Source organism: Monodelphis domestica, chromosome 4 (assembly GCF_027887165.1).
Source record: "Monodelphis domestica isolate mMonDom1 chromosome 4, mMonDom1.pri, whole genome shotgun sequence".
Lineage (NCBI taxonomy): Eukaryota > Metazoa > Chordata > Mammalia > Didelphimorphia > Didelphidae > Monodelphis > Monodelphis domestica.
The window spans coordinates 75,214,375-75,240,152 of NC_077230.1; the positions used below are offsets into that span (position 1 = coordinate 75,214,375).

The following is a 25,778-nucleotide window of genomic DNA, read 5'->3' on the forward strand; positions in this document are numbered from 1 at the left end:
TTTATTCTGACTGAGCTAAATTTTGTGGTTTGAACTCTGAAGGGGGAAACCACCAAAAACATTCTTGATAAAAAATTATGTAGCAATATTTGTACATAGTTTAATGTTTATCTAAATGTTTCCATTTGTTATGTCACTCCCTCCCAACGTTAAAGTTTTATATATGTACACACATATATAAATATTGCAAAAATAAATCTCAATTAGGAGTTCACAATCAAACCTGGTTCATTTAAAACGAGTAGTTTCTCTAGCTGAAATTTTAAAGGAATAACAAACTCAGGAAACTGGTTACAAAAACACTGAATGGGCCCAGATTGTATAATGGAAGATTTTCAATTTAGTTTATCAGACATCACAGGGCACTACCAGAACAAAACATCACTTAAGTTTATTTCAGATGTAACAGCAATGTCATGTTAAAATTGACAGGTTTTAATCCTTAACTGCACCAAGTAAACTCAGCCACTTAAGTATTTTTAAAAAGTTATTCCCTCCCCAAAAATGAGGGAGCTTTTTCTTTCCCACTGCCCTGCAGCACAGTTTCCTGGTATTTCTGTTTATGGACAACATATGTATCAACTGGTGACCAAGATGCTGGGAAAATTTTGAGAACAACTTTCCCCACAGACAACCTCTTATCTGGATAAATGTTATTTGCATAGATTTTCTTTGCATGCTCTTCCCCCCACTGGAAACTTTGTTGATTAGGGTCCTATCTAAATTTTCAGCTGGTATAGTAGCACTAATGACTGTTTTCTCTTGTGGTTTTCCAAAATTAATGAGATTCCTCATTTCCTAAAACAAAGAAGTAATGAAACCTTAGTACATTCCCAGATAGCTGTTCTATACTGGATACTGTATTTCACTTTCCTGCTGACCTCACTGAGACATAAGAACCATTCTTCACTTTCTTTTTGATCTCTTCCTCAGTGGGCAATTTTGCTATCAACACCAGTCCCACAAAGATTACTTTCCCTCAAAATTTTCTATAAGAGCTTTCAGATTAAACTTTCTGTTGAGGAAGGGGTTTGGGGGATGGGGACCACAATGTGTCCCTACAAGAGATTACTTATGCATATTGGGTTTTTTCTTCTCCCATTATATGATATGTACTTGTGATTGACAGTGAGATAGCTACTCTTTGATACAGGTTTTCAATACCCACTTTTAGGGGCAAATTCATTAAGAATAATGGTGGTGAATTATAAATGGTTTTAGAAATTGGAAGTGATCTCAGATTAGTCATATACACATTACAACCTATACCAAATTCTGGAAGCTTACAAAAAACCTGAAATTCTCCCATCTAAATGTTTTGTTGTATTTTTTTTCCAAAAACTCAAAACATTCTGTTTTCTTAGTAACCATAATCTGAATTTCAAGTAGATATGAAAATTATGGCCTCTTCTTCTATTCACAGCTTCACTTTAAGTTGCTGCAGCCTGTGGATCAGGAATCAATTTGTAGATATCCAATGTGGTCAATGGCTAGAATCACTACACTCATTAAGGACCTCCCTTTTTGGTAGCATTTTATTATGGCACCCAAAATGATCCTAGATGAAGAAAGTTATGATTTCATACAGTCTCTCTTGAAAAGTAAAATGGCTATGAAATGTGTGACAAACGACCTGCAGAATCTTGTCACATCTTCAAATGTGTAAAAACTTTACATAAAAGGACAAAAAATATAATTCAACTGCATCCTTAAAAACAAAGGACAGACAGTTCAAATCCTATGTATTATATCTCCAAGAGTCTAAATAACATTTGCATTATTAGGCATCAACATTGGCAACTCTAAAATTAAAATATGCAGGGGGTATGATCATGAGGGAAGCATGAAATCATGTGCATTTCTAACTTTTAAGGACTTCTTTCCTAGAGATCTTGGTTAGAACAGAAGTTACGTATTAGTCAACCAGTCAATTCCCTCTTTTTACAACACCATAAAATGATATGGCATAAATCTAGTTCAGTGGGCAGAAGCAGTCACAGTGACATTTGCATTATTTAACACCTTCTGGGAGAATAATTTTCAAGAGTAGAAACATGTTTAACACCTCCAGTTCCTAATGTCCTGTAAAAAAAACAAGGCAGGCACATGGTGTAAGCAAATTTGGGATGTTTCTTGGTAGGTTATGGGGAAACATAGGATCCCTGTGATAGAATTCTCAGAACAATAATTTGCACACATTCTTTGCCCTGTACCTCAAATTCCAGTGGCCACAGGTTTAGGAGTCTGCATCAGCTGAATGGGGGGAAGGGGGAAAGGAGCCAGCTGACAAATGCACAAATCATCATGTATAAGCCCATCTAAGCCTCACTTCAGATGCTTTGAATAAAATGATAAGCAATCTCCTTAAAAACCTAAGTACTTGCATCCAGATTAATTTAGGAGGATTGACTTATATAAGGGTGTCCACTTACTTGCAAGGCTGGGACTAACCATTGTTAAGAATTCCAAAAGCAGACAAGGTGTTTGCAGAAAACAGGAGTAAGTAAGTCACACCAAACCTTTCAGATCAATTAAGGAACAGCACTAGCTGGGATGTAAGGATTTCATTAACATCTTACCAGCCCACATACACCAAAATAATACCACTATTAACAATCAGCAGCAGGTAAAATAAGCCTGCAAGACAACCGGTCCACTCATCAGCAAAAGCAGAGAAGCTTAACTCAAAAATACTGAGACCAAAAGGGATATAACACTTTTCACCCCCCCTTTCAAGGATCAGGAGGAAAAATTTTGCTTAAAAAAAAAAAAAAGGATCAACCTTAATATTTCTTACAGGGTCACAATGCTCCAAACTCCTGAGAAATATCTCAGAAGGGTTGAAAGGTGGAGTGCAAGGCAATGTTTCAGGGGATAAAGTATCCCACAGATTGTTTTTTAATCCCAAACACCACAAACACACAAAACTTGTCTGTGAATTAGAGGACAAGATATTGCTATTTTTTGGGGGGTGGAGGAGAAAAGAGAATACACAAACAATTTGTTAATATCTGCCCTTCAATGTGAAAGCAGGACATAAATCACTCAAAAGTAAATCTGAAATTATGACATCCAATTTTTTTAGGACCACCTATCCCCTCCAACTGTAAAACTAAAGAGATAAGATACCTCTTCCACCCTTTACCCACCCCACCCTCACAAAAAAAAAAAATAAAATAAAATAAAAAGAACAAACAAAAAACCCAAACATGATTAATTTTACAGTCCTTGGAAGAAGTATTAAAATTTTGGAGGGACGGGAACAAAGGACAGGAAGAGAAATATGGTTAAGGAAGGGGGGAAAAAAAGCTTCTAAAAGGGGGAGGGGAGAGAAATCAAAGGGCCTCTCTTTTATTTGGCGACAAGCAAGTGCAAGAAAGTTCATTCCTAATTTGTTCAGTTGTCGGTCTTTTGCACATCTGCATTCTGGCCAAGAGAAGGAACTTTGAGGTTTTTCTGCAGCACATGAGCATCCGCTGGCTCTATCCTCTTGTAATAGTTTTTCTTCGTCTCAATGATCTCAAAGCCAAATTTCCTGTAGAAGTCAATTGCTGACTCATTGCTGATCTGGACATGCCTGAAGTAGAAAAGGATATCATGAAAAACACCCACAGGCACAGATTCCATGAACAGTAAGTAATATCTGCTAGTCCACAGATGTCTATAAAACCATCTCAAAGTCAAAAAGGTAAAAACACTGGCATGTAACCATAATCTTAAGTTACATAAACTCACCATTACTAAGACTTAAGTTTATATTTTTTAGTAAGAATGATGGTGAATTTGCACAGGCTTGTTGAGGTTAGGGGATGCAACATAATCTCTCTATTCTGCAGTCAACCCTAGAGAAAATTTCAGTTTAAGAAGGGAGCCTAGAATCCAATGTTGACACTGAGTGCAACAGAATACTAATCTACAACAGGGTACTACTAGTGGAACTGTGGATTTGACCAACCATTGTGGAAAGCATTTTGGAATTGTGGCAAAAAAGTGACCATAATGTCCCAGATTCCTCACTGCTAGGAATATAAGCTAAGGAGGTCAAAAAAAGAGAAAAAGATATGCAATGGGCAGCAAAATATCCACAGCAGTGTCTTTTGCAGTACCAACTAGAAACAAAAGCTACCCACATGGCAGCGGAATTATTAAACAGTACAGAAATGTAATAGAATACTACTGAATTATAAGAAATGATGAATTCAGAGAATTCTGGGATGAATTTATGAGCTGATGCAGAGTAACATAAGCAGAACCAAGAAAACAACATATATAGTGACAACAATATGTGCAAAGAAAAAAACAGAATATACATCTCTCCGTTCTTTGCACTTAAAAGTGTGGGACACTGTATACAATCAGATTTGGCAAATAATTCTGAAAAAAAGGTGATACAGAAGGGTACTAGGAAGTGATAGTTTTATTTTCTTTCAAAAGTACCAATACAATTCTTTAAAAGTTCAGCCATGGAAAAGGGCAGAACTAGAGGTTCACATAGACTACAAACCAATAATATAACTTCATTAATGAGAGGAAGAACATTGGAAGCTGGAAAAAGCAAGCAAGCCGAGTCCTCAAGCTCAAATATTTATTCTTACTATCTAAATATCCCCAAATCTTTTCGATCATTAATAGTTCAAGGTCATTGGCAATCTTGAATGAAACATATATACCACTCCAACATGGCCTATTAAGAACTTCTCCACTGTATCTCAGTTCTCTAATCTATTAAAACAGGAATAAGAAAACAGATGTAAAAGAACTTCTGAGATATGAAAAGTATTACATAAATACTAAACTACTATTTCCAACATGGTAGTAATTCTTTAAAAAAAGGATACATTAGTTGTTTACTTACAGATAGATGTTGTCAAAAGTGCCATCTTTTTCACAGATGTTTAAGACATGATTCAACATTTTAGTTCCTATAAATAAGCAAGATACAATTTAAAATCTATTATAACAAAAACCACAATTCTACCCCCCCCATACCCTCCTCGAATGCATAAACACTTTCACTTTGGGGAAATGGAAGTGATACTAATAGTTAGTGCAAACAGATTTTAAGAGTTCAGATTTGAGTTCCAATCTTGACTTTCCTCTAAAACGTGTTAACTCCCTCAAAAATTAATCACATTTTAGCCAATTCCCCAAACCCTGAACTGTATTTAAACTTGAGTTCAAGAACTCAATAATGGGTATCCAATTTTTCTATGATAACAGGTATAAACATACCTTCTAATAAAACCAATAAGATAAACACCTACATTTAATAAGAAAAATGCCACAGATATTTCTATTTCAGGATCTTAGATTTGCATCCCGGGGGACTAAGTATATTAAAGAACTGGGACACCCTATCCTAATGGGGAAATCATCACAAAAAAGAGAAAAAGGCCCAACTGATGTCTGAGATGTTATAGCCATTCTCCAATAGTAAAATTTCCATTAAGAATGAACAAAATGCATAGCCACCAGCTGACTAATTAAAGCAATGATTTCAAAATGAGATCCTATGAATGTGGATTTTAAGAGCATAATACAAAGCATTAAACCTTAAAGTTATATGTTGACAACACTGGTTATAGTTCATTCTGAACTCTCAACACTGGTCATTTTTCTCTTTGATAATTTGTCCAGAAGGGGAGAAAGAATGTTTTTACAAATACCATCCTAACCCCATACCAAGACGAGGAGGCCAAAAGAAGGCAATTCTGTTCAAATATCTTTCAGAAGAAGGAAAAAAAAATGTTACCTATTCCTAGCCTTCGGTAAGGTGCCAGACATCCTAGTGTCATGATGTAAAGTCTCTTCTGATTCTGTGAATGATCCACTCTACAGCATACTGCACCCACTGCAATATCATTGAAATAAGCTGCAAGAAAGGATACAAAGAAGGTTTGAAGCTCAACAGACACAATAGGTAAATCTTTATTACCCGCCTCCCCTGAGATTTGATTTTCTTGGTTAGAAGCCATGATTTCCTCATTGTGGGGAATTTCTGTGTGAATGAGTAACATGCCCATGATTGACACATTTGGTAGACACAGGAAGTCTTCCTGACTCCAAGGTTCTCATTACACACTAAACCATGTTGCCTCTTAGTTGTTACCAAAGTGAATCTTTGTCAAACTTAATCACAATGGATTCTATCTTGTATTATCAAAGTGCACATGCTAAGATTTCAGTGTCAAAAACATCAACAAAACATATGCCTCATACCAAGTTTTGCTAGTTCGCCAACCTCCAGCACATCCTTGTAGAACTTGTCATTGTAGCTGACTGGAAAGATGACCTGGTTTAACCTCTTCAGCTGCTTAATATTGTGTGGTGTCACATCTCCCAGCTCGATCCGGCTACTGGAACAAACCAAAATGTGCTCAATACCCCCACAAATGACAACTACTAGTATCACTTTAATACTATACCAAAAAGTAGTGAATTCCATATGAATGAATTTACATTCCTATATTCCTCAATAAGAATAATATTTAACATAAACTTTTTACAAGTAATCATGGTTAAGTAATAAAGGCCTCACAATCAAATATAACTGTTGTTATAAAAAGCAAATATTGTTCTGGAAAACAGCCTGGTAACATTTTGTATTTGGTAAAACAATTTTTAGTCTAATTTTAAATCTAAGACAAAACCAACCAAATATTCATCTACTTCACAAAGTTACCACTATAACAGGACATAATTAACATAACTGAAAACAGAAGGCAGTTTATTGAATAAAGCTGCAACTTTCAGCAACCAAGTGAACATAAAAATCTAAGCTAGGAAGGAATATTTGGTATAGATCATATCCCTATATAACTTAGTAGATAATAAGAGACTTTGAGGGTTGTTATGGCCAAATAAAATTTGTTACCCTGCAGCCAATAAGTGATAAACCCTAGAGAAGGAATATTGCTGAAATATTTTTTGTTGCTGTTCAGGCATTCACAGTCAAGTCCCACTCTATTGTGTGACCTCTTTGCAAAAAGAAAAAACAACACAAAAAACTAGAGTGGTTTGCCATTCTTTCTCCAGCTCATTTTAAAAATAAAGAAACTGAGGCAAATAAGGTTAAATGACTTAACTAGGGTCATAGCCAATAAGTGTGAGGCCATGTTTGACCAGTCAGGTCTGCCTAACTCCACGCTCCAGCCTTCTATCTACTGTACCAAACCTAGCTGCCCTATATATTGTTTAAAAAAAAAAAGACAACAATAGAATTCTTTACCCAAAATGTGACAACATGAAAATTCCTCAAGGGCTTCTTGATGAGTGAACTTGGATATCTAAAGTACCAGTGGGTAGTAAATTCAGGAGTAAACATTACAACTTGATGAAAATCAAACCAGCCCAACAAGAAACTGAACTGACTACAGATTGCTCAGCCACTGGAATCATAGAACAGATGAACACAGAATGCTGAAAAAGAAAATTCTTGAACTGGGAAGGAGGTTGGATTAGATGACCTCTAAGATCTATTCTACTCAAAGATTTTATGTTTTTTTTTTCATGATCAAAAATTGCCTTTCTTCATCTTCACTTAGTAGCCATACCGTTGCTTCTCAAATGCTAATAAACAGAATTACAAAAAAGTAGACAGCAAGATATTTCAAATTTCATAGCAAGCTAACCTTTCAAAGAAACTAAAACTTTGTCAAATTTTAGCTCTTCAAAAAAATGTCTAAAACTTGATGGTCTAAGACTTTTTTCTTTCTATCTTAAACCCTTACTTTTCTCTCTTAGAATTAATGCCAAGTCTCTATCCTAAATCAAAAGAGCAGTGAAGCTTGGTAACATGGGGTCATACAGCTGGGTAGTGTCTGGGACCACATTTGGGCCCAGATCCTTCAGACTCCAGACCTGGTGCTCTAACCACTGTGCTACCTAGCTGCCCTACCTAACACTTCTAAACTAAGCATTTCCCCCAGAATCTGACTTCAGTGGCATCACCACTCATTCAATCTTCCCAAACCTTGACATTAGCATCTTGATCTTTCTCTTCGTTATTTAAATATCAAAATCTGTGTATTTTACCTTTAAAATAACTCCTATCCTTAAATTCTTAACGCCACTCATAAGCTCTCATTACAACTCTCCTGTATTACTGCAATAACTTAAAAGGTCTTTTGCACTTTTATCCTCTCCTATCTCCACAATCCATCCCTTCATAGTGCCCTAAATTAATCTATTGTACACAAGTTCCTGTGTCATTCCTGTGCTCATAATCCTTTAATGGCTGCAAACATTAAGTTATCTATGCACTTAACAAATGTTGAAAATCCACAATTTCTGTGCCTGATTTTCCTGATCAGTAAGTAGTAAAAGGTAGCAAGGAGAGTTTGAGCCAGACAACTTCCTGAGTCTTTTTCTAGATTTTAGACTACAATCATATGTCAAACATCAAATAAGAATTACAAAAACCACACATTAAAAATCAGCTACATATATTTAATCCAACCGTATGTGCTCATTTCCCTTAAAATAAGTCAAGCTTTAAACCTGTTCTACTTTTCTTTACACCTCATTCTCATCACCTTATCCCCAAACAAATTACCCTTTACTTGAATATAATTAGTTTTTGATTACTGGTTAAGGATAAGGTAGGAAGGGGACCTTTTTTTGAAGTAGCAGCTCAAAAATCCTTCAAAATAACATCATATGACATTAATTTCTCATCATGAGACTAATTTCATTTATTAAGAAGCCTCATTAAGCCTCAGCATTCAAAGCTAGGAATGTATAAAATTCAACTCATCATTGCAGATGCAGATAAATAGTTGCATAGAATGAGAAATTTTGAGGGTACCATGGCCAAAAAACAAATCATCAAATAGTCTATTAACTAGTACCAAGTCTCTCTGTACTAATAACCAAGACAGTTTTCTAAAAGCAGAAAAACTGTTGCCAGTATTATACTTAAAAGATTTTCTGAGGCAGTAGATTCTGCTAAAGCTTGTGATCTGGTACATTCTTTGACAAACCAAGGGTCACTAAAGTAGGATGACTTTGTTATTACGTACAGACAAACTACAACAAAATGTTGCCTTCTATCAATGTTATGAATACACTGCAACAAAATCCTGTTGTATTCATCTTTCTACCCTCCCCAACTAATTTTCCACAAGAGCCAATTCTTCCTTGCTATCTTAATAACAACTCTAAGGGCAATGACTAGGCAAACAGGGTTCAGTGACTTGCCTGCTAGAAGTGTCTTAAGCCAGATTTAAAAGAAAATTCATTTTCCACTCCTATTAAAAAAAATTTTTTTTTAAGTTTCGAGTTCCAAATTCTGTCCCTTCTTCTGATCCTCACTCCCTCACTGCCCTCTCCCTCAGGGCAAGCAATCAGATATCAATTTTATAATGTAATTATATAAAATGTTTTCCCACATTAGTTATTTTGTAGAAGAAATCTCAAATGGAAAAAGAAAAAAATTAAATATGGTATATTTCAGTCTGCATTCTGACTCCAATTCTTTGTCAAAGGATAGATGGCATTTTTCATGAGTCTTTGGGATTATCTTAAATCACTGTATTGCTGAGAATAATAACTAAGTCATTCACAGTTGTTCAACAAGAAATATTACTGTAACTATGTTATGGTTCTGCTTACTTCACTTTGCATCATCAGTACATGTTACCCTGCTTATCATTTCTTATCGCACGATAGTATTCCATAATTACCATATACCACAACTTGTTCAGCCATTCCTCAACCGACGGCAAGCCCTCGATTTTAAATTCTTTGCCACCACAAAAAGAGCTGCAATAAATTTTTGTACAAATAAGTCCTTTTCCCTTTAAAAAAAAAATCTCTTTGGGATACAGACCTAGCAATAGTATTGATGGGTCAGGTCAAAGGGTATGCATAATGTTAAGAGTCCTTTGATCATAGTTCCAAATTGCTCTCCAGAATGGTTGGATCACAGGACACTTTGAAGATCTCATGACAAAGAATGCTATACACCTAAGAACTGTTGGAGTCAGAATGCAGAAAAAAAAAACAAAAGATTTTTCACTTTAGTTTATGAATTTTTATTTTGTGGTTTGGGTTTCACATGAATATTCTCTTACAAAAATGAAGAATATGGAAATGTTTTGCACAATGATATGTATAACCCAGATCAAATTGTTTACGAGCTCCAGGAAGGAGGCAGGAAGAAACAGAGGGAGATAATTTGGATCGTATAAGTGGAATATATTGGTATTACAGAATTGATAAAACCAAATCATTATGAAAAAAATTTATAGCAAAATGGTTGAATCAGATTGCAATTTCACTAAGAGTGTGTTATTTTCCCAATTTTCCTACAAACCCTCCAACATATCTCATTTTTCTTTTCCTTCATATTAGCCAATCTGATAGGTATAATGTGGTAGCTCAGAGTTGTTTTAATTTGCATTTCTTTAATCAAGAGTAACAGAGAATTTTTTCATGACTCTAGATACCTTTGATTTCTTCATCTGAAAACTGCCTGTTTGTTTGAATTTAGCAACCATTTAGAATGACTTTTATATATGACAAATATGACCAAAAAATCATTTATCAAAGATACTTGCAAAAATTTTCCTCCCAGCTTTCTACTTTCCTTCGAATCCTGGCTACTTTTGCTGAAGCCTGATCTGAACCCAGGTCCTCTTTATTCCAAGCCTGGTGCTCTATCCACTGTGCCACCTAACTGCCCTCATATAATCTTAAGATTTGTAATCCAGTGACCTATATATATAGTAAGCATTTTACAGGAGGAAACAAACTCAAAAGGGTTACATGACTTATTCATGACTGCAGAGCTAGCATCTAAACCTAGGTCTCTTCTGACAATAAATACATTGCTTTGTACCCATGGCTTTCTTACCACCATTATGATTCAAAAGAAATAAAGCAAAGTCATAGTCTAGTTGTTAGGTCAATCATTACATACCTAACCAGACTTTACATGAAATATTACAGAAGACAACTAGCTATTCTCCTTTTCTATTGAGATATTTGGGGAAGGAGAAAGTTTAATTTATAATTAAGAGTATTCTAGTTTAGAACTAGACAGGTAGTGATTAAAGCATCAATAGAGGCTTATCAAGAAGTTGAACAAAAAAGGGCCAAAGTAACTCTGAAGGCAGAACGATGTTTTAACTGTATAAAATAGGTATTTGTAGAAGGCAGACAATATTAAAGCCTTATTATCATCACTAGAATACCAGAAGTTGTTTAGACATGAGTATTACATGGAATCTTGTCAGCAAAATTCATCTTCAAATATAGTTCCCTTAGAGTGAGATCTGATTGAAATAGATACTTCTGTAACTGATCACTTGGCTCAAATTTAAGCCCATGGGTATTTTAAATATAGCAGAGCAGTATCATCAACACTTGTAAATATTCCTCAGCAAAAGAGATCATACTACATTAAAGGCACAAACAAGAAGGTAAATGAAAAGTTTGAAAATAATCTTAAGAAAGCATTAACTGGCAATAAGCAACCAAAAAATTTCATTAGCTATGCTTTCTAATTTTAAATTGCTAAGAATCCAAAATAATGCACAAAGTCTTACAGATAATACTGGCAAATGACTTTAAATCTTCTCCTTTGAAGACATTTGCGAAAATAAACAGAAGAGACTCTTTAGGACACTGACATCAATCTCAAACTAAAAATAGCTCAACTTTTAGATTAGGATTACCAAATTATGTTTAAATTTGCTGTAAAGGATTAAAAGTCCAAGGAGTTAAAAATGTCACTATCCTCACAGAAGTAAATGGAGAAAGATTAGAATGTGTGGGTTGCCTCCCACAGTCCCCCTCCTCTTTCTGTTCTGCTGGAATTATGAACAGCAGATATAATCTAGTCAGAAATCTGACTCTCCTACTGAGAAGAGTCTGTTGGATTGGGGCCCATCATTTCCCTAAAGCTATTTATTTAGCATAGGTGTAACTGTGATCACAAAGTCCTACTCTGATGGCTCATAGGATAGAGGTGATTGAGTTTTCTAAGGCTATTGTAGGTCAAGTGCGGAACTATTGGGTTCTACCATTCCAGAAAGGTTTTAGTACATGTAATAACAGATGATCTCTCTATCAAGGACTAGTTTAGACCAGAACAGAAAGATTCATCAACACAAGACAAGACACCAAGTAATGAATTCTTAGGCCATGACAACCTTTGCAACAAACATTTTAAAACTATAAAATGGCTCTTGGTCCTGGGTAACCAAGGTCCAATTCTATAGTGATTGGCTAAATGATAGAAATGGGACAGAGAATGCTAAAAAAGCATGTTTTTTTGGTCCATCTTTAAACATCATTTTAACTGTTGGTACTACAAATCTAGGATCTTGATCACTGACCAAGTGAGCATTTTATTGTAGGATCTGAATTATGTCACAATTGTGCTATGAGAAAAGTTGCAGCCAAATGTAAAGTTTGCTCACTTTCTATGGAGAAACATGTAAGAAGTCAGTTATAGTAGACTTGAAGGTGCTTCAAAAGGCAACAAGAAACATCATTTCATGGGATAATTTGCCACCTCATATTTAAGTACAACCCATGATGTTCAATGGTAAAAAAAGACCACAGCACCATCAAGATAATTCTAGCTTATGACCAAGCATTTGTTGCAGAGATAAAGACATTCTAAAAAGACACCCCAAACAAAAATTGACAAATGCTTTAATTCTCAGTAAGGTAAATGCTAAAAGTGGGAGGAATGGCCAAAAATAAGTCTAGGAAAAAGTCCAAACACTTGCAAACTACAAAGAAACTGCATACATAATGAATACTTTCATTCTTCAAGATGACAGTCAAGAAAGGTTCAATAAAATAACATTGTAAAAAAAATAAAAACTGACACTATCTCAAGACCAAAGTGGCTGGCTACTGAAGGAAAAGCCAGTCACTTGTTTGGTTCCATGTTTATGTTTATCCATGTACACTGCTAGAGCTAGGTCAAATATCAGACTACAAGAGGGGGGGAAAAACAAAACAGATACGGCATATAACTGAAGCATTTTAAATAACTACTGGAGAAAAATGGAAAATGAATAAAGATGATGACAAAAACTAGCATCATTTCCTAAAAAGTTTAACTGATAAATCATTCACCCTGTTGAGAAGACCAAAAGAGTCTAGAAACATCTCAATCCTTGCAAAGAAGAGATCTGAAAGCCAAGGGCAATGCTAGCTTAGAATTCGACCCTGTTTGTAGAATCCCAAAGATAATAGTGGAAGATTATGAATAATATCACCTCAAAATAATATTCCTTGAAGGGAAAAACATAATTGTAGAAAATTTGATTAGAGACTCAACTAAGATCAACAGTAAGTGGATAGTGAAGACTGAGACCAAAAGGAAAAGAGACACTTTAAAAATGTCAGTAACATCTTTCCACTACCATATATGGACTTTAACATCACAATCCCTAATATGCTATCAATAAATAAGTAAAGCACTGAGGCAAGTGCTGAGGATAGAAAAGCAGATTGGTCCCTGCTCTCAAGGAACTCACATTCTAATGAGGGAGACAACACAGATGGAAGGTTTAAGTTGCAAGTCAGATGGAAAGATCCCATGGATCTTAGGATACAGCAAAGCAGATGGTAATGCCTCTTCTTTAATGTCATTTCCACTGATAAAATAACATCAGTTTCTGATGTTGAACTATTTAATAGTGCCAAGGACTTTGGTGACAAAAACTTTCTTTTCTGGGTCTTCGGTAGCTGTGGCTGGAGCACCTACAGGCACAGTTGCCAGGCTGCATCTCCCCAGGGGTTGCTTCCCAGGATGATGGCTGAGCTGGAAGCATTAGTATTTCCAAGCCTCTTGGGTTCAGGGTCCTGCGCTGTTTCCATCAGGCTCCCAGAGGAAGGAGACAGCAGTCAAGGTGGTTGTGGTAGTTTGACTTGCCTGACACTTGCTGCCTCCAGTCTCTCTCAGGTTGCCCTGTGGCTTCAGCTGTCTCATGTGTGGCAGTTGGGTGGCAGTTAGGTGGCAGTTGGTGGGGATGGCTGATCCCTTCTCTACAGGAGCCGACTCCCCAGATGACTGTGAGGGTTGAGATAAAAGAAAACCAATGGTCTGGGGGTGCCATCACTCCCAGGGCTCTTATGCCTATCTACAAGAAAGGACAAATGGCACTCAAGAAAACCTGATAGAAACTGCAATTAGACGAATACAAGTATACATAGAGTGCTCTATGATGAAGAAGACAACTGGAAGGGCATTAAAGAATCAATTGTCAATATTTCTTAGTTCTTTTGTATGTTTTTTTTTATCTTCTTAGGATTTATTTCCAGATATCTCAGCCCTTTTCCCCCCTCCCCACACCATAGAAGGCATCATCCAGCAAACACAGATTGTCTTTCCAGTTTCATTTTTCAGCTCATTCTCTGAAGTTGAACATTCAGAAATTATCCTTCATATATTAAATCTGTAGCTATATATGTTCTCTTGGTTCGACTCAATTCATTCTTCATTATCTCATGTACAACTTCTAAGTTTTAAAATTTTATTTGCTCACTGGTGCAGTAATATTCCACTGCAATCATATGTCACCATTTGTTTAGACATTCCCCAATTGATGGACATCACTTACCTAGCAATAAACACTGCTGGGTCTATGGGTATACAGTTTTAAAACTCTCTGGACATAATTCCAAATTGCTCTCTCCAAAATGGTTGGATCTGTTCAGTTTCACGGATAGTGTATTAGTATCCCCATTTTCCCACATCCCCTCTTAACACATCACTTTAGTCAACTGGATAGGTATGTGATAATTTCTCAGACTTGTTTTAGTTGGAACTTAATCAGCAGTGAACTGGAACATTTTTTCAAATACCTATATATGGCTTTGATTTCTTCATCCAAAACTTGTTCCTATCCTTTGCTGATTTATCAATTGGGGGATATTTATATATTTCTAAATGAGCATAGGAAAACAGATGTTTGAGGAATAATGTACTTCATCAAAACAGAAAAATAACTACTAATCAATAATGCTTCTTTTCCAATTTTCATAGAACACTGTAAACTCCTAAATTAGCCCTGAAATCATTCATGAGAGGAATAAATGCAAAGCTAGGAAGACATGGGGTAGTATTCTTGCCTACACAGCAGGAAGGACCAGATCTGCTAAATAACCGAGTAGCTAGAAAGATCAACACACCTGTACTCTATATAGTGGGTACAAGAATTATTTCTACATAAAGACTTTAAAATTTTTTTTTAATTTTTATTTATTTTTTTTAATAAGAAAGTGGCATGAAGTGTATTGTTTATGGTTAAACTTAATTGCTAACTGTTACTTGTAATAATAAGTCTTCTTTCCTAACATTCTTACCTTATAGAAAAATATAAAAAGTATACAGACTAGAAAAAAAAGCTAAATTCTGATTCAGATAAATTAAGTAGTATATTATATACAGAAGCACTCATAGAAAAGGGCACAAAGCTATGTAAAAAGTTTGCTTATGATTTGCAAACTAAATCTTTCCTAAGCAATCAATGTACTTTAAAAATAATAACAATCCTCAACTCTAATAATCTTTGAATGGTAAAATATCAGATGCCACCTACTGGTAGATGAAACTTACAGTCTACCACAATTGGCACTGGAATTTTTTTTAACCCATACCTTCTTAGAATCAATACTGTATATTGATTCCAAGGCAGAAGAGTGGGGAGCCCAGGGGTCCCCAAACTTTTTACACAGGGGGCCAGTTCACTGTCCCTCAGATTGGTGGAGGGCCAGACTATAAAAAAAAAAAAACTATGAACAAATCTGTATACTGCTGTCTGGGATAGTGGAGGCTGCAGTGCTGGCTGTGATGGGCCTGTCACACCTTGCAGAGGCCCATCACCCTAACCCTATAGTGGGCAGCAGTATACACAGTTCGAAAACCCCTCCCACAGACCGCACCATGTCTTCCACTTTGCAGCCACATAATCATTTGTGCAGAAGTTACTCTCAGAACAAAGCGCCACAAAAAGGATTATGTCACCGGAAGTAGTACTGTACCTGAGCAAGTGTGACCACATACAGTACACTCCTCTCACTGACCACCAAAGAAAGAGGTGCTCCTTCTGGGGCATGTAGTTTGAGGACCCTGGGCTAACCAATGAGGGTTGGGTGACTTGCCCAGGAAGTGTCTGAGGCCATATTTGAACTCCTGTCTCTAAACCTGGCTTTCAATCCACTGAGCTGCACTGGAAATTTTGTTACTCAAAAGGAATAAAGTTCTCCTGGTATTCCTAAATATGGCAACATTCTAATGATTTATATATTAGGATACATAAAATTATAAATAAAACTGTTTAGAACAGTTCTAACCCAATGAGTCTCTATTTCAAGAAATAATTTTTATAGCCTAAAAATCAACTTCTGCAGGCTACATGTTGACTTAGAAAAGAAACCCTATTTTTCTTTTTCTTTTTAATTCCTACATCAACACTAAAAATCAGATAGGTTCAGGCTACAGTTGAGTGTTGTGGGCAGAATGCTGTGCCTGGCAGCATTTTTGGCACCTCTACAGAATTTAGAGGTTTTTAAGTGCAAAAAAGTAGCTTATTTAGAAGATGTGCAAGGATCTTAAGAGCTCAACTCAGGGTTATAGATCAGTGTACTTGATAGGATGTATCTTCTATATCAATAAGATATCTTTACTACTTTGTAAGTGTTGAACCATATACTCTTTATTGCAAATATTGACTTTATAAAGACCAAGTCCAAACAAAGATTAAACTCAAAATACATTCTTTATAAAGAATGTCTTGTTATATATAACATTATTGACTCTCAGTCTGTTGTGGTCCACCTAAGTGAACCTAAAATGAGACAGACTAAAACACCATATAAAAGTAATGCATTTTTATTGTTTAAATTTAATTAATTATGCAAACCTACTTAGATTTTTAGAAGAGCAATATAAGTAGATTATATCATGGATTTTTATACACTAGAAAAATCTGAAGCAGAAAAAGCAAAATTTTTAAACCAAATTTTAGTTCTAAGTTGAACTCAGAACACTGTAAGACTTAAGTGTAATATCAAAGGAATACTTCTATAGCTAATTTTAAATGTCTTGGGCTTTTCTTGAAAGTACACTTCAGATAATGACATTTCTACTTGAGAAAAGCTACTCAATACGCATACCCTTTTTTGTGTTTAAATATAGCTTTTCCTGAAAGTCGAGAGAAATTTTAAATTTTTGTCTAAGAGGTCCAAGATTCTTTTATTAACAAGTCTATTTGCCTGGATAGTATTTTCCCAACCTCCTCTTCTTTCTCCCCCCCCCCCCCCCTTTTAAGCTCACTGGAAAGTTGAAGAAAATAAATTATTTGTAATTCCTAATCTGATTTCAGAGTCTTTATCTGCTTCTACTAATCTGAGATTCTTACTTCAATGCTATTTGATGGAATTCCCCAACTTAGACAATAAATTAAATATGAAGTTAATTGTTTAGTTACTTTATTTTCCTTAAAATATCATCCTTTCAGGAACTCTCAGCAAAAATGGGCTGTTCTTTTTGAGTAAGCCCAAAAAAGGATACTCTGCAATTAATTCTCTCAAATGTGTTAAAATCAAGTTTCTTCATTTAGAGCTTAAATATGTAATTTTAAGATTATTATAGAAATATATTTTAAAGTATTTATTGTGTGATAACACTTGTCATAAGTAACAAAAAGAATAAATGCCCTGGTATGTCTGCTTTTTTGGCTCTGACCAATCCACATTTCTTATTATCATCAGGGAATCACAGAACTTTCCTTACTTCTGTTTATCCATAATATAGTTTGTTGCTTGAGATTAATTTTAAGAGGAAAACTAAGTGAAGAAAGTAATTTTAACACCAACAAAAAGTATGTAAGAGGTACAATAAAGCAGAAAAGCTAGTGGATTTATAGTCAGAGTACTTGGGCTCAAATTCTGCCTCTGACTAAGCTGAGTAATCTTGGAAAAAATCACTTTTCTGGGCTTCAGTATCCTCATATGTAAACGAGGAAGTTGAACTAGATATAGGCCTATGAGTTCTCTTCCAGCTCTCCATCTATGATCCTATGGTAAAACTTGATGGTGTATGTTGTCCAGAAAATAAGCTGTACCAAAAAGCAGAACACTAGACAACAGTAAGACTGTTAATATTTATAGGTGTTAACAGTGTGACCTAAATTAGTTATATATATGTACCCCCTAGTAATAGTTATCTTTCCTTTCCCATCTCCCTAGGTTATTGAGTTCGATTCAGTCAGTTGAACTATCTGACCTAATTTTGGCCATACACTGTTTCCTAAGATATTTTAAATCATGTCTTCTTCAGGCAGCAGAAATAGCAAAATCATAGTAGCAATGACTTAAACCATGTGAGACTATCTCAGTGTTCAGCACCTAAATTTTTTCTGCCAAACCTTGAGGTATAATTTAGCAAATAAAAGTACCCCCCCATTAAAAAATTACCTCAAAGGAATAAAAATACTTTCAATACTTCCTCCCTTGCTTCTGCAAGTATTCTCTCTCCTCCCCATAAAAAAATAGCAAAGTCACTTTACCTCTTTACACCAGTCTCATCTATAAAATGAAAAATATAAATTCCTACAATCCAATCCTTAAGTTTAGTAGTGATGAAGCCCATACATTGTCTTTTCCTCATAGAAGCCACTAAAATTGGGTAAAAAAAACTGAACAAGTAAATTTTCTTATTAATGTCCAAGAAATCATACTTCTCCACATGTACTTTGTAATTAACTGAAAGAATTGGGTACCTTTGCTTCTCTCCACCAACTATGGTCATAAAAGCTGAAGCTGAATAAGCCAAGAAAATTAGCTCTCTCTGCATATGGAACAAAGAACATATATGGCTAATAAAATTTTTTCTCAGCTTTAACTAACTGTGAATTTCCTTTATCTGTCCAGTTTCATACTACAGTCTACATGAAAATGATTTTCAGATTTTTAAACAATGTTGCTGCTTATTTTAACTTGCTTTTAACATTTTTTCATATAAAATTTTGGAGCTTATGACATAGTACTATTAAGATTCCAATTAAGTTATAATAAAAGTTAAAAGACATGTTAGTGCCCTTCCCTTCCCTACAATATCTGTATCTCCTGTCTACCTCACACTCAATAGCCCACCATACTGAAATACAGTTTGAGCCTGAGTAGACAAGGAAAAGTCAGGAGAGTTTTATCTATTAACACTAAGTGTGTACAAGGAAAAAAAAAATAGATCCCAGACTAATACATCTCAATTGGATGAGTGCTAAATATTGAACAATTTATTCTCTCCTTTCAGTAAATGGAGGAGTAAGGCATTAGGGCTAAAAAATATTAGGTATGACCTTTTTGTTCATCCTTTTCTCAAATATATATTTCAAAGTGTTTTCTAAGGGAGTGTGGAGGGGGGAGGAGAAATATCTCTAACAAAATACTTTCTTGAACCTCATTATAGAAAACAAAGCTTTGGCACATGAAGATTACATTGATGGCACTATATATTTAGGAATTATTGTCTGCACTGAATTAAATAGCATATTTCATTATGTTTTTCTAGGATCTCACTTGGGAAGGTTATTAACAGTGATGTGGAGATGAGGACATATATTCCCTATTGCATTTCTGTATTTCCTGTTTGGGATGGAGTTAGAAAATGGCAACTAAAAGACAGCTAAGTTGCACAGTGAATAGCTGGATTTGTGTTCAAATTTGACCTCAGACACTTCCTAGTCATGTAACCCAGAACAAATCACTTAACCCTATTGGCCTAACCTTTGCCCTTCTTAGAATTGTTACTAGTACAGAAAGTCGAGGTTTAAAAAAAGGAAAAGAAAATGACAACTATGTTCCAAGAAGTTTATCATTAAATCAGAAATTTTTACCAATATCAAATGAACTCTCCATCCAGCCTTTCTCTCTTTAGCAAATGTTTACAAATGTATAAAATAGACATCGAAGCACAGGAGCATGGTGTATAGGTGTGATGGTGAACCTATGGCACACAGTTAGGCAGCCGCCTATCAGAGGTTGCTCCCTTTCCCCCTCTCCATCCCACCTCCTCACCCCTCTGGCCTTCTGCACTAACTCCCAAGCCCAGAGCAGAGCACTCAGGCCACTCCCCTCCTTTTCTCCTTCCCCTGTCTGGGACTAAGGGCCACAGGGGGATCTCCTCTCCTACCACTTAGCCTGGCCCCATCCCCTAAAAGATCTCCACTTCCTTCCCTACAGCCCCTAGTCTGGGGGTGACCCCCCCTACTCCCACCCCACCCCATGTGGGTCACAGCCCAATAAGCAACCCCAAGAGGCTGGCTGTCCCACCCCACAGGCTCAATCAAGCCCCACACCCAAACAAGGGGGGTGCTCAGTCTGAGTGCCCCCCCCAACCCCCACCACAGATGGAAGCCTGGCAACAGCCTCCTCCCTCAGCCTGAGTTGCAGGAGACAACTTCTCCCACCCCTTCCTCCTGGGTGCTAGTCAGTTGGGAGCCCAGGGCCTGCCCTGAACCCAGGGGAGGGGTCAGTCACTTGGTCTCTGAGCCACCCCCCCCCCCCGCACCCCACCCCCTTATGTAGCAGCCCCCTCACACTGGACCCGTGCAGGAGGCTGGGAGTCTGACATGCCACCACCCCCAGAGGGCATGGCACACAGTGAGGGTGGGGTGAGGAATTGGTGTTTATCATTTAGGAAAGAATGACCAGTTTGTATCTCAAGCCTACCCCCAAAAGATTAAGGGAGAAAAGAGTGAGATAGTGAAGCAGATAGAAGAATGCTGACTAGTTCTCACTTTCTCACCAATCCCCACTTCTTTAAACTGAACCCTTTTTGCTCTAGTAAAAGCAAAATATGTTCTGTTTGGAGAAGTCTCTGATAGCATTAAGGTTGCTTCAAGAGAAAGTGTGTTGAAGTGAGAAGATGATTTCTCCTTATTTTAGTCTCAGACAGTATAGACAGAAAGTTTAGGTACAAATAGAAAAACATACTGTGTACAGTACAAAAAGATATTAATTTATCTTGTATGTAGAACAAAACAAATCATCTTTTTAGAAACAGGGTTTTTAAAAAACCGATTTCCCTCATTAGTTTGGGTATAAAACATAAGGCTAGTTTCTGTGAGTTATGGGCCCTTTTCCAATAAATATCAGTACTTCTTCCTTTTCCTAGTTTTATGGGTATTCCTCACAAACAGTACCAAGTTCCCATGAGCAAAATTGGCTAAGGAGTACAATATAGATGTTATTTACTCTTACTTCATGAATATAGTAACACGGATACTGATAAACAGCTATAATTAGGTTTGAGAGTCCCAGAAGTGAAGTACTAGCCTAGACCTGACCAAAAGCCAGTAAGAGCTTTATATACAAACTATTATGCTATTGTTTACAGCAGATTTGGGGCACTTAGGTGATACAATGGATAGTGCCAGCCTTGAGTTCAAATTTGGCCTCATATACTAGCTGTACAACCCTAGGCAAGTCACTTAACCCTGTATGCCTCAGTGAACAGTTAGAACTGGGTCTAGAGTCAGGAAAATTTGTTCAAATCCAGCCTCAGTACCTCACTGAACTGTGTGCTCTTAGGCAAGTCACAATCTATTTGCCTTGACCCGATGGAGAAGGAAATAGCAAACTAATTCCAGCATCATTGCCAGGAAAACCTTTATTAGGTCATGAGGGTTAGGCATGACTTTACAATAAAACAGGTTTACAACATAGTTCAGCAGGTGGTATTTAGCATTTTTCTGAACTGGGATTGGGTGACAGGCTGCTAAGACAAGGCTTAGGTGAAAAGGAAGGTATTAGAAAACTGTACATAGTAAATCATATATACTTATCAGGACTATGCACAAATCTAAAGAATCTTGAAACAGGTTCATGTAATTATTTAATAGAAACTTTCCAGATACTTATTAAAATTCAGATGAATCAGGTATCTAGAATAAAGTCTCACTATAAAATTGTGGGCTTAGTTCCTAAAAGGCAGCATGGTACAACTGAAAGAGTACTTTCTGACATTGGATTTAGTGTCAAAGGCCTTTGGTTGACACATCCCACCTATGTCACTACTTGTGTGACTTGTGGGCAAGTCACTTAACCTCCATGGGCTTCAGTTTCAAGTTCTATCTCCTAAAAAGAGGTCCTTCCTGTTGGTGCTGAATTATTTGCACTTACCTTGTACTCTTCTTCCCAAGATAATTCCTTAAGAGCAGAAAATGTTTCATTTTTGACTCTGTATTCCCTATTCCCATCACCCAGCACCAAAGGGGGCTTAACAAACACTTGTTGAATTGAATTCCATCAATCAACAAGCATTTATTAAGTACCTACTCCATCCACTAGGGAATTGATGTGTTTAGCCTAATGGGGAAAAAGAATATTCACATACACATACTAAAAGAGAGACTAAAAACTGAGAAGAATCAACCAGGGACCAGAGTTGGACTAAATTACAGGTTCTTAAGCTAGGTCCCTAATTGGATGGATCAATTTTGGAGATTCTGTGAATTTTGATAGACAAAAAATATTTACTTTTACTAAACTCTTAACTGAAATTTAGTCAGTTATGAATTTAGGCAACAAACATGATTTTGAAGGGGTACATAAGCTTCAAACTGACAAAGGGTTCCAGAATACAAAAAAGTTAAGCACTCCTGCACTAGATGATTTTTAAACTCTTTTTCCAGGTATAAGTCTATGATGTTAAATGGAGAGAAGGCAAAGAATAATGTAGGGAATGAAGTATTTAAATCAAGAATTCAAATCCCTCTTCTGTCACTTACTATTAGTGTGAAATTTGGCAAGTCAGCCTCCAGAGGGCTTGTTTGTCACCTAAAAAAAACAGGAGAATTGGACTAGAAGGCCTCTAAGATCTGTTCCAGTTCTAAATCTATGATAATATGATAATAATCAAAACAGGATTGGGAACCATACATAGTTCCTTTGCAGGGAAGTGCCATATACAAAATTCACCATCTTTCCCCATACTTTTCATGCTAATTAGTGGTTTCAGATACTTTAAACAAAACAAACAAATCCATCTCTTGGGATAAAAGACATTAATAGTACCATCTCACCACAATGTCTTTGTTAAATTTTCATGGCAGGAATAAATGTGCCGGCAAGTTTAATTGTCAAGAATGAAGTTCCCTGATTAATCATAACAGCTTTAAGGCTTGAAAAATGCTTAACATATGATTTTGTTCATTTGACCATATGCTGATAATATGGACAAACAGCAGGAGGCAGCGACAGTAATTGTATTAAACATCCTCTGAAAAATTTCTGCATAAGGACAAAATGTTTAACTTTGTTATAAAAGTCGATTAGGAATCAACGAATTACCATCACAACTAATTTCAGAGTTAGAATGTTTATAAAGAAAAAAGTTAAATGTAGCAAAACTGAAGCTAAATTAAATCAGTGAACCTTCTGATAACTCCTGAAAGGCCAATTTCAACAATGGGCTAAAAGTTAGTGCCTCATCTTAATCATAGATTTGGATCAGTCTGCTTAGATTACGATTCAGAAAAGCACAGGTCCACGACCTTGAATAAAAAAATGAACAAACTTTCATGTTACTAAGTTTTGCTTCCAAAGGAAGAACTTCATTCAAATTTTTTAAAAATTCTACCTCTTCTAGAATGGACCCTATGCCATGTAATAAAAAAAAAAACTACAGCAACATTTAAATCAGGCCCACAAAATTTGGAACATTTTGTCCAACTGCAACTACTGAAGCCACTCTAGCCAGAAGCTTGAAAAAGGCCGAGTTCGAACTTTGGTTTATGCTCAGACAAAGCCGGTGCCCCCATGGCCCTGCGTTAGGTAAAGAGAGTGGTCAAACAGCAAGAGGTAAGAGCTCCACCTACTGAAGCGCCCGCTCCACTTCCTCAAGTACTTGGCAATCCTCCCTCCGGCCTCTCATCCCCCTCCCGCCCCCCCCCCCCCGGGCTGGCCTCGGACACCCGAATCTCTGGTCGAACCACGAGCTCCCCTTCCTGCCCAAGTTCTTTACCCAGTGGGCCATTGCTCACAACTGCCTCTCGGCTGTCCGGTGTAGGGCACACAAGAGAAGTCAACGCCAGCTGTCCCTGGCCCGCACCGAGACGACGAAGAAGCGGCCACGACTCACTGACTCGCTCGCTCTCTCCCTCCTTCAGAAAGCAGCCTGCGACCCCTCTTCTCGGAGGGCCCCAACAGCACACCCCGAGACCCTGTCTCGTCCCAGGCCCAGGCCCCGCTTCCCGCCTCGGCCTCTCGTCTCCCCTCGCTCCGCGCCCGAAGCCCCTCTGGGCACCGGGGCCAGGCCGTCTTCCCTCCTTCCCCGCCATCGAGGCTGTCTTCCTCGCCCCGGAGGCAGAGGGAGGCATATCTCGCACTCGCCGCACTCCTCGCCATCCCCACACGAGCTGCCTGGGTGCCCCTGCCTCACCCTTTCATCTTCCCCGCCTGCCGTGGCCGTCTTTACCGCCGATCCCGCCGCCGTCGCCGCCGCGCCCCGAGCCCGGGAGCGACCCTACTCCACACACCGGCCTCCGCCTCCTCAGCCGTCGTCGCCGCCACCGCCTCGGGGTTGGAGGCCGGGCACGATTCGCTAGGGACTGCCGCGGCCTTCAGGAGCGTCTCAGGCCGCTGCCCTGGGGCTGGGGCTGCCGCCGCTCCTCCACATGTGCACACGGGGCCGCTCGCAGCGCTCCAGCCCGCCTGCCCGCCAGCCAGCCAAGACCCGCCGCCGCGCTGCCGTGACCCTTCACCCCGCCCCCTCCGCGCGCCGGCGCGCACGCAGCCTCGCTGCTCCCGCCTCCTCTAGCTCGCTCTTCTCCCCGCCCCAGTCCAGGTCCCTTAGGAAACCGTCCGCCTCCTGGATTGTACCATCTGTAATCATCCCTTCTTCCCCTTCGGATTCCTTTCATTGGACTGGTCCGCCGCACTCCGAGAGGTGGAATCCGGATTTCTCTGCCCCACCCTTACCTTTCCTTCTTTCTGCTCTATCTAAGACTGGATCTATCTAGTCCACCCCTGCTTTTCCCGGACGTTTGGATTGTTCTGTCTTTTAATAAGGTGACCTTCGAACTTTACTATTAGTCCGAATGACCTATTTGCTGCTGGCTTTTCTTGATAATGCGAAATTCATTAACGCGAAATAACGAGGTCCCTTTCTAAAAGTTAATAAAAATCTTGCATTCAGATTTTGCCTGCCCCCAGCCCGAGCGAGTCTTTTCGGTCACGTGGTCTGTGAGACCCTAAGGATTGGGGGTTCTTAAAACCAGATCCGCGGGATGGAATCCCCACCGCCATTTCCGTTTATCAATGAGAAACGTCATTTCCTTGGCCCTTTGACCCCGTCCCTCCCGCACACACCCTATGAATGGAAAGGGGTTGTTTTCCATTCCTTACAGCATGTGTTGTTCTGGACAGCTAAAAACAACTAAACCGACCCAAGTAGCAAGGAAGTCAGTTTCTTAAATGATCTCAATTAAAAGAGAAATTCCCAAAATGCAATGCGCCTGAGGAGGTGATTTGGAAAGAAGGGGCGGGGCTTGGAGAGATCATATGACTCGCGAGGCCCCTCCCCTTCTGCTGCTGCTGGCGTCTCGGAGGTCCGCAGTGACAGAGCTGAAGGGCTTCCTCTCACCCCGGCCGCCTGCTCAGTCCTTTACAGCTCGCTTCGCGGTAGGTGAGCACCGGGTGGAGGGAGGGCGGGTGGACGGGCGTGTCGAACGAGGCCCCGACGGGGTTGGCAGCGGAGGGAGATGTCATTTTCGCACCTGCGAAGGGCTTACCATCCCTTAGCCGCG

General features: G+C 38.1%; 2 protein-coding genes across 6 annotated transcripts in view; one reads left to right on the forward strand and one right to left on the reverse strand.

Moving 5' to 3' along the window:
* Nucleotides 1–366: 366 nt before the first annotated feature.
* NAA50 (N-alpha-acetyltransferase 50, NatE catalytic subunit) lies at nt 367–24,908 on the reverse strand. Of its 3 annotated transcripts, none has more exons than XM_056793487.1 (5): nt 24,853–24,908; nt 6,220–6,356; nt 5,753–5,872; nt 4,856–4,922; nt 367–3,577 (listed from the first exon to the last, which is right to left on the reverse strand). In XM_056793487.1, exons 1-5 carry the CDS (start codon nt 24,891–24,893, stop codon nt 3,397–3,399), a joined length of 546 nt encoding a protein of 181 aa, XP_056649465.1. In that variant the 5' UTR covers nt 24,894–24,908; the 3' UTR covers nt 367–3,396. The 3 variants fall into 3 exon arrangements, with proteins under 3 accessions (XP_056649465.1, XP_007493763.1, XP_007493762.1); XM_007493701.2 differs by lacking the exon at nt 24,853–24,908 and adding an exon at nt 24,413–24,800 and having other exon boundaries at nt 6,220–6,353; XM_007493700.2 differs by lacking the exon at nt 24,853–24,908 and adding an exon at nt 24,413–24,554.
* The window catches only part of ATP6V1A (ATPase H+ transporting V1 subunit A), a 53,013-nt gene continuing 52,126 nt past the window's right edge, over nt 24,892–25,778 (forward strand). Inside the window, exon 1 of one of the 3 annotated variants that reach the window (XM_001362844.4) lies at nt 24,892–25,653. The gene's annotated coding sequence lies outside the window, so the exon portion shown is untranslated. Of the gene's footprint in view, nt 25,658–25,778 lie in introns of all 3 variants that reach the window. The other 2 variants (XM_056793486.1, XM_007493702.3) reach the window with 2 other exon arrangements.

What these genes read in the sequence shown, in the direction of transcription:
- NAA50 (XM_056793487.1), bottom strand. Translation starts at nt 24,893, where the DNA reads ATGAAAGGAATCCGAAGGGGAAGAAGGGATGATTACAGATG. An exon ending in AGAAGGGATGATTACAGATG is followed by an intron (nt 6,357 to 24,852) that starts GTACAATCCAGG and finishes GGTTTGTTCCAG; the next exon opens with TAGCCGGATCGAGCTGGGAG. An exon ending in TTACCGAAGGCTAGGAATAG is followed by an intron (nt 4,923 to 5,752) that starts GTAACATTTTTT and finishes GCTTATTTATAG; the next exon opens with GAACTAAAATGTTGAATCAT.